Source organism: Bubalus kerabau, chromosome 11, assembly GCF_029407905.1.
Source record: "Bubalus kerabau isolate K-KA32 ecotype Philippines breed swamp buffalo chromosome 11, PCC_UOA_SB_1v2, whole genome shotgun sequence".
Lineage (NCBI taxonomy): Eukaryota > Metazoa > Chordata > Mammalia > Artiodactyla > Bovidae > Bubalus > Bubalus kerabau.
In genome coordinates this window covers 76400996-76413766 of record NC_073634.1, presented here as the reverse complement: position 1 = coordinate 76413766, position 12771 = coordinate 76400996, and the positions used below count along the sequence as shown (strand labels likewise).

The 12771-nt window shown below is 40.3% G+C and overlaps 1 protein-coding gene across 1 annotated transcript in view; it reads right to left on the bottom strand.

The window, feature by feature from the left end:
• ASXL2 (ASXL transcriptional regulator 2) overlaps nt 1-9683 on the bottom strand; it is a 113718-nt gene extending 104035 nt beyond the window's left edge. The window contains exon 1 of the mRNA XM_055540741.1: nt 9226-9683. Within this exon, the coding sequence (XP_055396716.1) occupies nt 9226-9282 (57 nt within the window). The 5' untranslated portion in view covers nt 9283-9683. The remainder of the gene's footprint in view (nt 1-9225) is intronic.
• Between the last annotated feature and the right edge of the window lie 3088 nt (nt 9684-12771).

The window sequence follows — 12771 nt, the reverse complement described above, 5'->3', positions numbered from 1 at the left end:
TGTCAGTTCAACTTCTACAACTCTCCACATTTGGATCCTAGATTGTCTTTTCTGGCCTTATCTTTTACTATACTTCGTAAGACTCAAAGGTAAATCAGCATGCATAAAACATACGCTGCATTTTTTCAGCCTTCCTTCTGCCTGGAATACCCTTATCCATATTCACCCCTGAATATCCAGGCCAAACCCTCTCTGAGACCAACCTTTCCATGTTCCTTCCTCCACTAGATTTTAATATTACTTTTAAGTTTGCTATTATACAGCCCCAACAACTCAAATTTATGGTATGATTATGGTTTATGATGAAACTTAGGTGAACCCAATACCAAGTTATCTCATAGTTCTGTGCCAGGATTCTGGCCATGGCTTAAGAGGGTCTTCTGCTGAGGGTCTCACAGAGCTGAAACAGAAGTGACAGCTGGGACTGTGAACTTATCTGAGGCTTGGGATTCTTTTCCAGGCTTACCATGAACCTTACTTGTTGGCAGGTTTCAGTCCCTTACTGTTTTATTGCTGACTTTTTGCCAGGAGTCACTCAGAAACTTCAGGCTGCCTGCCATTCCTTGCTACGTGCTTTCTCCACAGCAGTTCACAAAGTCTAAGTCAAGAGAGTGGGATCTGGCACACAATCTCCTAAAGCACGATATGGAGCTTCCACTGCGTTCCCAAACTTGTCTACAGCTTATTCAGGTCTCTGTCATTCATTCCACACTGACCTTGGGAAACAAGTGGCAAATGGGGTCCCTGAGACTAGAAAGCTTTTCATTAGAACTGTTTCAAACCTCTACACCTGATAAGAAATAACATCTGTACAATATTCAGTTTTCTCATTCAGAAACATAAGATGATCTACATTTATTAATTTTTCAGTAACATTAACAAACCATGCTTACAACACTTGCAACCCCTTGGACTACCTGGCTAGGCTCCTCTGTCCATGGGATTTCCCAAACAAGAATACAGGAGTACGTTTCCCAAACAAGAATACAGGAGTAGGTTGCCATTTCCTTCTCCAGCTTCCCAACCCAGGGAGCGAACCTGCATCTCCTCCATTAACAGATGGGTTCTCTACCACTGAGCCACCAGGAAAGTCAACAACATACCATGTATCGTCAAAGAATTTTTCACATGTTCTAGCCTAATCATCGGAGAAGGCAATGGCACCCCACTCCAGTACTCTTGGAAAATCCCATGGACAGAGCAGCCTGGTGGGCTGCAGTCCATGGGGTTGTGAAGAGTCGGACACGACTGAAGCGACTTAGCAGCAGCAGCAGCAGCCTAATCATCTGATGCTCCAAAGGGTAAATTCTATTATCTCTATCTTAAAGTTGGGGGAAATTGAGGAACAGTTAGTCTAAAGTCCCTACAACTCCCAATGTGGTCCTTATACCAAAGCACCAGCATCACCTGTGAACTTACTGCAAATGCAGAATCTCTGACTACACTGCAGACCTACTGAATAATCATCTACATTATAATAAGCTTCCCAGATGATTCTTATACACACTAGTGTTTGAGCACTGATAAGCTCAATAAATTAAACAACCAAAATCAGATCCAGATTGTTAAGGTTATTCCCAAGCTGCTAATAAAAATAGTCTTGGGACTTCCCCGGAGGTCCAATGATTAAGACCCTGGGCTCCCAATGCAGGGGATATGAGTTCAATTTCTGGTCGGGGAACTAAGATCCTGCATATTGCTCGGGAGATGCCAAAAAAAAAAAAAAAAAAATATATATATATATATATGTATATATAGGCCTATATTCCTCTTTACATCTTTCATAGGTGTTTAATGATATACATGAAAAGTGTTCATTATCTTTATCTTGTAATCCATCTTTTTGACATCTTTCTCCTTCTCTCCCCTCTCCACCACTCTCACACACACACAAACACAATGTAAAAGAGAAAACCTTTTCAAAAATATCAATTTCGTGGGTGCCATCCATTTAAACTTACAAAATTTGCCAGAACCACTCAAATCATATAGGAAACTATAAAATCAATAACAATACATTAAAATTTTTATGTTACTCTTTAGAATAAGTCACTAACATCGTTAAGCACTTTATTTGAAACTGAATATGGCTAAACCAACTACTAAATAATTCAGACATCAGTGGGTTAAAGATTCAAGATGATGTGGGCCACCCCAAGCTATTGAAAGTCCATTCTAAATGTAGTATCAATGATGTTTGCTGCTAAACATCAGCAGCAAAAGAATTTCCAAATGACAAAGTGTTTCACAACATAATTTTTACTAAAAGAGCAAATTACCAAGAAGATGCAGTACTTAATTAGGTTTACAGTGTCCCTTGATGTTCAGGACTCACTACATGTGTTTTTACAATTAACCAATTTTAGTTTTGCCAAGCAAGGTCAGAAGTAAAATTAACACAGAAATATCCAAATGTAATTCAAAAGGGTCTTGGAAGGCAAATACCGTGATGTGTCTTGAAATAACTTTCTTTCACAAACGAGAGGTACTGAACCAGTTTTCCTGGCAAACAATACTTTATATAGTTGACTAATTTTACTCAAATTGTGCTCTCTTTAAAATGACAACAGTGTCTTATCGCCAATAAAAAAGGTGAAAAACAACAACAAAGATTTAGCACTCATTTCTGCAGGTAGAAACATTTAAAAGAAAAGTCTCTGCCATCAAGAAGCACAGTCTTACTGATACATATGAACTGAATTTCTTCCTACTTGTTCATAACAAAATATGCATTTTATGTGGGGAATATACACACCTTAACAGCTAAACATTTTTTTAAAGCACTCATTTATAATCTTTTGAGAATGTTTTTCTTAATAGGACTTAAAACCTAGAAAAACACAAAAGGTAAAGATTGGCAAATTTATTTATTAATATATTATCATAAAAAAATGTCTGGGCAGGAAAAAAAAATGCATAAATCAGTCAAAGCCAAAATTGGGAAACAGATCTGTGACATGTATCACAAAGGGCCAGTTTCCTTAATCTACACTGCACTCTTAGAAACTAGAATAAAAAAGACCAGGAAGCAAAAAAAAAAAGAGTTTACTGAAAAATACACAGAAAGTCAACAAGCATAGGAAGTTATTCTATAACAGCAACTAAACAAACACAGGTATTTAAGCTTAATTAAGTAAAATTCAAAATTCAGTTCCGTAGTCCCACTAGTCACATTTGAAGTGCTCAATGGCCACACGTAACTAGTGGCTAGTGTACTGGACAGCACAGATACAGACCATTTCCATCAAGTTCTACTGAACAAAACAACTAAAGAAATGCCCTGTTAATGTACCAAAATGGCAAAGACTACAGATCCAGCAGGGTGTGGCAACCCATTTCAGTATTCTTGCCTGAAGAATCTCCATGGACAGAGGAGCCTAGAGGGCTACATTCATGGGGTCGCAAAGAGTCAGACACAACTGAGTGACTAAGCACATTAATTTCAGTTTGGTAACTAAATTATTTTCAATATTTGCATATGTACTTAATTCCTATTTTCAGTATAGTGACTCATCCAAGACTCTCTACATACTGCCGTTCTACTTTTTTAAAAATAATGAGTCTAGGACTTCCTGGTGATACAGTGGGTAAGAATTCGCCTGCCAATGCAGGGGACATGGGTTCAATCCTTGATGCAAGAAAATTCCACATGCCGAGGAGCAACTAAGCCTATGCGCCACAACTACTGAGCCCACACTTTAGAGCAGGAGAGCCGAAACTAATGCGCCCATGTGCTGAGACTACTGAAGCCCGTGTGTCTGGAGCCTGTGCTCCGCAAGGAGAAAAACCACCGAACAAAGAGTAGCTCCTGCTCTCCGCAACCTGAGAAAGCCTACAGGCAGCAAGGAAAAGGCCCTCCACACAACCAAATATAAATGAATGAATGAATGAGTTATTTTTTAAAAGAACCTATATAACTGTAATAGAAAACTAACACTATTGTTAAGTCATATCTAAAGAATTCTAAAATTAAGTATGCTCAAAAACCTTTTAAAAACACGATAAATCAAACTGTACTAAAAGTACTAAATCGCGCAATACTACAACACTATAAACTATGAGGATGGCCTCTATGAGATATGGAAAGAAAGAAAACAGAACTAGTGGAGCATTCCAAGTCTTCTGGCTTCCCAGGTGGCCCTAATGGTAAAGCACCCGCCTGCCAATGCAGGACTCATAAAAGATGCAGCTTAGATCCCTGGGTCAGGAAGAACCCCTGAAGGAGGGCATGGCAATGCACTCCAGTATTCTTGCCCGGGGAATCCCATGGACAGAGGAGTCTGGCGGGCTACAGTCCATAGGGTCACAAAGAGTAGGACATGACTGTAGCGACTTAGTATGCATGCATGTATTAATAAAAAGGATAAAGACAGCCGACAAACCTTACTTATCAGGTTCCTGTAGTTCTATCTTCCACACAACTGGCCTCCTTCCAGATAGCTTTTGTAGTGAAAACATAATGCCCTTTCACTGACAGCAAAATTGCACAGCCTTTTAAAAGTAGATAGATTTTGTGGATGAGGAAAGAGTAAGGACTTCTGCAAATTTGACATCATTTTCTCAGCTCCTGTCATAATTCTAGGAGATGCAGCAGCAGCACTTTCCACAGAAATTTTTAACTTATATGTTCAAAAAAGATTTTTTTCCTTCCTTTTTCCTTAGTTTGTTTGTGGCCTTTCAAGACAGGAACATGAGAAGAGGACAGAAGGAAGGATGAACTGAAAATAATAATACAAAATATAAGGGCAAAATACAAGGGAACTTTACTTCGGTATTAAGGCAAAAATGAAGATCTCTCAAGCAAAGAATGCCCTAGCACAAACAGACCTGCAGATGGAAATCTCATAAACGTATCTAATATCTTATAATTTTATGTCAATTATACCTCAAAAAAAACTGGTTAGTTTTGAAAAGTATGGGTTAGAGCAGTTTCTCAGTTTTTCACCCATGCTCTTCACAATCTGTCTCATTCTATTTTTAACATATTCCAGGAAGATTTTGTCCAGTTTTACCTTCTATAAAACAATATTACAAAAACAATATATTTCTTTAATATGGTTTTCCAAGATGCACACTCTCCTGGAGGTTCTAATATTTACAAGTACAAACATAAGACAAACATAGACATAAAAAGACTCTGGCCAACCAATACAGGTCCAAGGAGATATCCCCAGGCCTGGCCATACTCCTAGCAGAAGATACTTACTTATGGTCAAGATTAAGAGAACTGAAACTTTTTAAGTTAATAAATCTGTTTTTTTCTAAAGTATATTTTAAGACTTTTTTCTTCCTAATCATTACATGTACTTTATCATTTTACTTTTAAGTAATTCTTTTCTATTTTCAATACTTCCTACAGAAAGGTAATTAGCTTATGAGAGTTATTCCTTTAATACAAATTTTCTTCCACTCTATTCCCTAAAGTTAAGTAACTTTAGGCGAGTGTGGTAAGTCGCTTCAGTCGTATCTGACTCTTTGCAACCCTATGGACTGTAGCCCACCAGGCTCTTCTGTCCATGGGGATTCTCCAGGCAAGAATACTGGCGTGTGTTGCCATGACCTCCTCCAGGGGATCTTCCCACCCCAGGGCTAGAACCTGTGGCTCCTGTACTGCAGGCAGATTCTTTACCACTGAGCCACCAGGGAAGTCCAAATGACTTTAGGTAAATAACATAAATTTTAAAACCTATGTACTTTCCAAACAGTATTAACCACTAAGTGAAGTCTAGATACAAAAAAAAAAAATTTTTCTTCTGTCTAGACATCACATGCTAAAGATCTACACTCGCCTGCTATTCTCCTCACCTCTAACACCCATCCTTCACTTACACTCTGACCACTTCACTCCTCAAAGATAACCTAATGCAGTCTCTAAGGTCTGCTGCTCTCTTTCACCTACAATCACAACAAATTTGTCCAAAAAAGACATTTTTCCTTTTTGATGTGTCCCCAGTTGTGGTGGGTGACAAGGGAAAACGTCAAAAAAAAAAAAGTATCACCAAAATTATACTCTTTTGAAAGTTCTATTTTGTAAAAACAGCTAAATTCCTCAGGGATGTCACCTAATGTGTACATGATACAATGCTTTGTTTTGCTTAAAAAAAAAAAAAAAAAAACGAGCGGAACTTCGAACACAGTTCTAAAGTCAATGTAATGATTCTCAGTATCTCTGGCTTACTACAAATTTTTCTGTTTTAATTGCACCAAATACTATACTGCAGGTCTCTTATCCAAATCACATCATCACCACTATCACTGTTACACGTAATGGGAGTTCCCTGGTGGCCTAGGGGTTAGTATTCCAGTCTTGCCATGGCCTGGGTTCTGCCATGGCCTAGGTTCAGTCCCCGGTAGGGGAACTGAGATCCTGCAAGCCACAGGGTGCAGCCAATAAATAAATAAATTTAAAATGTAATAGTGTTAACTAAATACTTGAATAATGCTTTTTATAACTAGTGTATTTATGAGACAAATATAAGATCAGTAGGGACACAATCCAGTGTTGTGAATGAGCATTCAAGTTCAACTGAATCTTAATTTCATTATTTCTCTGTGGGATGTCTTCAGTTATTGGAACTCGTCTATTCTCTACATTTAATCAGACTTTGGCATAATCTCATAATTATATAATAATTATGAATCATATTATTTTTCCCTTTTCAGGTTGTTCAAAGCAATCCTGTATCAATTTGTGTAGCTCTCTCACATACACACAAAACCCCAAATCACAAATATATGTGATATAAATACATATATATGTGAATAATTTTATCTATTGCTCTATTATTGGTCAGGAACACAACCCCATTTTAATAACGTTCTCTAAAACAGGATAGCTCTACAATGTAGGTACCAAGAACACAATAAAATATGAAGTAGACATTGCCTATACTCAATGAATAATTTTAATATATCCTTTCTGAAACTGTTCATAGAACATTTGGCCTTAATGCCTATGAGGTAAGTTTAAGACTTGCTTCTCCTGGTTCTCTTAATCTTATAAAATATACAGTTTCCTAATTTAGGTCAAAGTTATCTCTGTCAAACCACTAACTTTCTGATCTCATTATTCTGCATCTGAAAATATTAAAGATTTACTTTTGTTTATTCTTCTCACATTTACTTCTACCTATTTCTCCTGTAAACAGAAACCTTTGACCACTGAGGTTTAAATACTTTTATAGATGATAAAAAAGAGTAGAGTGTTTTCTAGATTTTGGCTACTAGAAAAAAGAAGTTTTAGTGTCACCATTCTCTTTCTAAAATTCATTTTTATTTAGTCTGAGCTCTTATATATTTGCCAGAATCAAATAAAAATACCAAACCACTAATACACCAATCGCTTCAGGAACTCACTCAAAGATCTACTGATTAGCTCTAGTCTTTACATCTTCTAAATATTACTTGCACATAACTAGCTAAGGCTTGAAATGTTTGTTATAAATGAGCAAACATAATCATTTACTATAGGAAAATAGACTGTAGATGCAAATTTTTCCTGTCACAATCTCCCAAAGATTAGACTATTTTATCCAAAGAGATAATTCATAAAGTACTCATGAAATTCTAGAGACTTAAAATTAATTAACACAATGAAGATTGGGATCTGGTTACTTATGAATAAAATTTACTATCCTTCTTTAAAAGAGGTCTTGAGGTAGTGTTGATCAAGTAGAACAATTCCTCCTTCACTCCTTTTGTGAAGGAGGAATTTCCCCACCACCCAACAAAATTATTTCTAGAGTTTTTTCTTTGGAGGGAAATGACCAGCAATTACAGTTATGAAGGTACACTGTAAATGAAAGCACTCAACAAATAAAATGTGCTTTTATTTATTCACTAACTTTTACACATTTCCTACAAAACCAGACAAACAAGTTTAAGATTCACGAATCCTCTAAAACATACCATTTACAAAACAAATGCACAAGATTTACAAAGCAAATGTGCAAGAATGAATAAACAAAAATACCCAGATTTGGGGAAATAAAAAAGACGGGGCGGTAATATATCAAATGTTAACAGAGCTTGGTTAAATGCATGCCTTATTTCCTTCTTTATACTAAAATACTATAATTTCCCTAACTTTCCCACAGTGAACATTTGCTACTTCAGAAAACTCCCCTTTAAAAAATAAAACATACAACACACCATAAAGAGGGGCTTCATTCAGAGGGGCTCTCCAGGTTGTACAAGTATTATTGTCATGATTCACCATTAAAAATGCTTCCATCCTTCTCGCCTCCCAACACTAAAACGCTGCTGTCTCACGTCCTATTACTTTTCTGCTGCACCCTCAGAAGATGGAATGAACCTGACTTTCTCCAAACCTTTCATTTCTAAATATATATACATGGACGCTTTTAACTTTTTCATAAAAAAACATAAAAGTTCTCACTCATCCTCAACACTCTGTTTTTTAAACCTACCTCTAAATTTCGTTAAGATAAATTTAGAAGGAAAAAAAGGATGGTTTTATCCACTAATCACAACTTCGTGAGGCCATCACCACTTTAGCTACGGAAAAATCAAGGCCGGGTAAAACTACAGGTCCCACCATGCATTGCTGCCTTGTTCAGACTAGGTCTCTACGGAAACAGGAAAAAAAAAAAAAAATTCTACAAGTCCCACCTGTTACTTCGTTTCTAAACACCTCCTGCACTTTCGGCTCCAACAGCAAACATAAAACAAGAGCCTCGTGACCTCCGGCCGGATCCAGGAGCCCAGACAAGCAGGGGCCCCGGAGCCGAGCGGTGTGCCTGCTACAGCGGGTCAATTCTACCCAGTTCCACCGCTCCCCTCTTCTTTCTGGGGCTGGGTGCATGCACAAGCCTTCTCCTATCCGCATCCAATGGGGGCTCCTTAGCCGCACAAGGGAGAAGAACCGGTTACTGTGCAAGCACAACAGACTTCCCCATGCTGGGGCAGGGGCTACCACAGAGTGGGGGTGAGAGCGCAGTGACTCCGACAGGCAGCTTCAAAACACCATAGAGGAACCACCGCAGACGCGGGGAGAAGCCACAGCCCCGCGGCGACCCTCTTCCGCTAGGCGCCTCCATTCCCACAGGGACCACAAGCCCGACACAAACCGCCGCCCTCGCCGCGCGGTTTTGTGCCCCCCTTAGCCGGGTCGCAGTGCCACTGACCTCCCTTCCCCTGCGACCGAGGGAGGGCGGCGAGGGAACGAAATCCTCCCAGCCTTCCCGTCCGCTCCCTCCGCCTTACCGTCTTGGCGGCCTCCGCCCAGGTCCTGCCCTTCTTCCTACGGCCCTTTTCCCTCATGTCGGGTCTTGAACTGACTGGGAGGCTCCCGTGTCCGGGCTCCGGCCGCCCTCCCTGCCTGCTCTGCTCTGCGCTGTTCTTCCCGCTGTGCCGGGAAAGGTGGGAGAAAGGGGAAGTCAGGCCGGAGGAGCACCGGAGCAGAGGAAGCGACGGGGGTGGTGCGCTGGGGGCGGTCTATGGGGCGGCCGGTCCTCCTGCTGCCGTTACCACTGCTACCGCCGCTGCCATATTGGGTCCTTACTGTACAGGCAGCCGCTACGGTCATGTGACCGCTCCCGCGCGGCCGTCACTACTGTACGCAGCCGGCCGCGCGAACGAGCGTGTGCGCGCCCCCGCCTCCCGCGCGGGGCCACAGGGAGAGCGAGCCGGCCGGCCGCGGCGTCTGGCCACTCCCCCGTCCTTCCGTTCTCAGCCTCTCCTCCAGAGCATGCGCAATGGGGAGGGCCGACGCTACGTTGCGTCTGGCGTCCTTCGCTCACGCCTATAGCGAAAACCTGCCTGCGGAAGCGGAACTTGATCCGTCCGGGAAGGTTTATTGGGAGGTTTCTGACCGCGTGCGGGGCGAGGCGGTGTCCGTAGAGCCTGGGAAGAGTTAGGCTCTTCCCTTTGGGGGTGACTCTCTCAGCTGTCATTTTCGATAAGCCTGTAACTTGCCTTTTCTGTTTGTCCATGTTAATTTTTTAAAAGGTTATCTTTTTGAAGATTTGCCACAGTTCTCATCTACTTATTTGCCGCACTTGATAGATGAGGCAATCTGAGATTGAGTGATGCCACACTAGAATGTGGTGAAGCCAAAAATCAAATCACAAGCTCAGAGTCCTTTCCGTCACCTCAGAATGCCTCTCAGTCTTAGGTAACCTTTATTTTCAGGCCACCAATAACTACCTTCATGCTTTTACATGTGAATGTCTCATCAAGGACACAAATGGTGTCTTTTTTATCTTGGTGAGCTCATTGCCTGGCTCAGTGCCTGTACATATCAGGCGCCCAGTAAATATTTGCTGAATGATTCAGCTGTATCTGTGGTCAGAAACCATTATTTGTAGTGACCATAACGACCTCCTGAAAGATCCAGAATGTGGCATCTTCCGTCGCATTGTTCATGTCTGTATACTTTGCAAGTAAATAGAATGTGTAGTAATGCCTAGTAATCTCCCAAACCCACCTGCTTCCAGAACCTGCTTCTGATCTACTAAATTGGAAAAGACTCTGATGCTGGGAGGGATTAGGGGCAGGAGGAGAAGGGGACGACAGAGGATGAGATGGCTGGATGGCATCACTGACTCGATGGATGTGAGTCTGGGTGAACTCCGGGAGTAGGTGATGGACAGGGAGGCCTGGCGTGCTGCGATTCATGGGATCGCAAAGAGTCGGACACGACTGAGCGACTGAACTGAACTGAAACTTACTATATTCTAAAATAGGACTGTGGTCCACTGGCTAAGACTCCACTCCCAATGCAGCAGACCAGGGTTCGATTCTTGGTTGGGAACTAGATCCCACATGCCACAACTAAAGATGTAGTGCAGCAACATAAATATTTTTTAAAAATAAAATAGGACTGAGAGTTGCGCTGACTCTTGGGAGAAAAGAGAGCTGAGAACAGTCGTTATCTTGGAGTCCAGGATAGATTTCAGAAGTATATGGCCCCCTGAAATTATGAAAAATATTTTGTGTGTATTAGCTGTGCATTTTCTGAGAAAAGGATTTATAACCTTTCCTCAGTTTTTAAAAGGGATCAAGGGATTTACCAGGTAACACAGTGGTAAAGACTTAGTGCTCCCAATGCAGCAATCATGAGTCTGATCCCTGTTCAGGGAATTAAAATCCTGGTTGGTGGGAGGTACAGCCAAAAGAAATAAAAGGAGTCTGTTACACACTAGCAGACAAAGTCTTAATAGGGAGCATGAGAGGCCATCTAGATACTTCCTTATTTTTCTGCTTCAGTCATTGAGCAAACAACCCCATAGCAGCAACTGGTAAGAAATATATTATCACAAATTCCTTTAATAACTCATAACACTCTCTGTAACACTCTAGGTATGTACCATGTCACTCTAAAGCCTAGGTCAGTTCAAGAAGCCTATCTCCATTCCCAGTTGTTGACTGGGATTTGCCATCTAGCCCAAATTTTAAGATTTTTTTTTTCTATTTCTGTGAAAAATGCCATTGAAATTTTGATACAGATTATATAGACTTTGTAGATCACTATGTGCAGTATGGACATTTTAACAGCATTAATCCTTCCAACCGTAAGCATAGAATATCTCCTTTTATTTGTGTTTTCTTCAGGTTCTTTCATCAATGTCTTACAGGGTATAGATCTTTCACCTCGGTTAAATTTATTCCTAAGTATTTCATTCTTTTTGATGCTATGGTCAATGGGATTGTTTTCTTAATTTCTCTTTCTGATAGTTTGTTGTTAGTGTATTAAAATACAACAGGGAGATTCCCTGGTGGTCCTATGGTTGGGATGTGGGCTTTCACTGCCATGGACCTGGGTTCGATCCCTGGTTGGGGAGCTAATATCCCACAAGCCACATGGTGTGGCAAAAAAAAAAAAATTAATGCAACAGATGTTTGTATTGATTTTGTACCCTGCAACTTTACTGAATTTGTTTATTTGTTTTAATAGTTTTTGGTGGAGTCTTTAGGATTTTCAATTAATATATATAAAATCCTGTCATCTGCAAATAGTGACTGTTTTGTCTCTGCCTTTCTAATTTAGATGTCTTCATGTCTTTTTCTTCCTAATTTCTCTGGCTAGGACTTCAATACCATGTTGAATAAAAATGCCAAGAGTGGCATCCTTGTCTTGTTCCTATTAGAAGAAAAGCATTCAACTTTTCTCCATTGAGAATGATAGCTGTGGGCTTGTCAAATATGGCCTTTATTATGTTGGGGTACATTCCCTCTATACCAGTTTATTGACAATTTTTATCTTAAAAAGGATGTTGAATTTTGTCCAGTGCTTTTTCTGTACCTGTTCAAATGATCATATGTTTTTATCCTTCGTTTTGTTAAATGTGTTGTAGTATAACATTGATTTGTGGATATTGAACCACGCTTGCATCCCTAGAATAAATCCCACTTGATCATGGTATATGATACTTGTAATATACCATGGAATTAGTTTACTAATATGTTGTTGAGGATTTTTGCATGGGTGTTCCTCAGAGATACTGGTCTCTAATTTTCTTTTGTTGTAGTGTCCTTGTCTGGTTTAGGTTGGCCTCATATAATGATTTTGGAAGAGTTCCCTCCTCTTCCATTTGCTGTAAAAGCTTGAGAAGGCTTGGTATTAATTCTTCCTTAAATGTTTGGTAGAATTCACCATGAAGGCATCTGGTCCTGGACATTTCTTTGTTGGGAGGTTTTTGACTACTGATTCAATCTCCTTACTAGTAGTAAGTCTCGGAGAAGGCAATGGCACCCCACTCCAGTACCCTTGCCCAGAAAATCCCATGGATGGAGGAGCCTAAAAGGCTG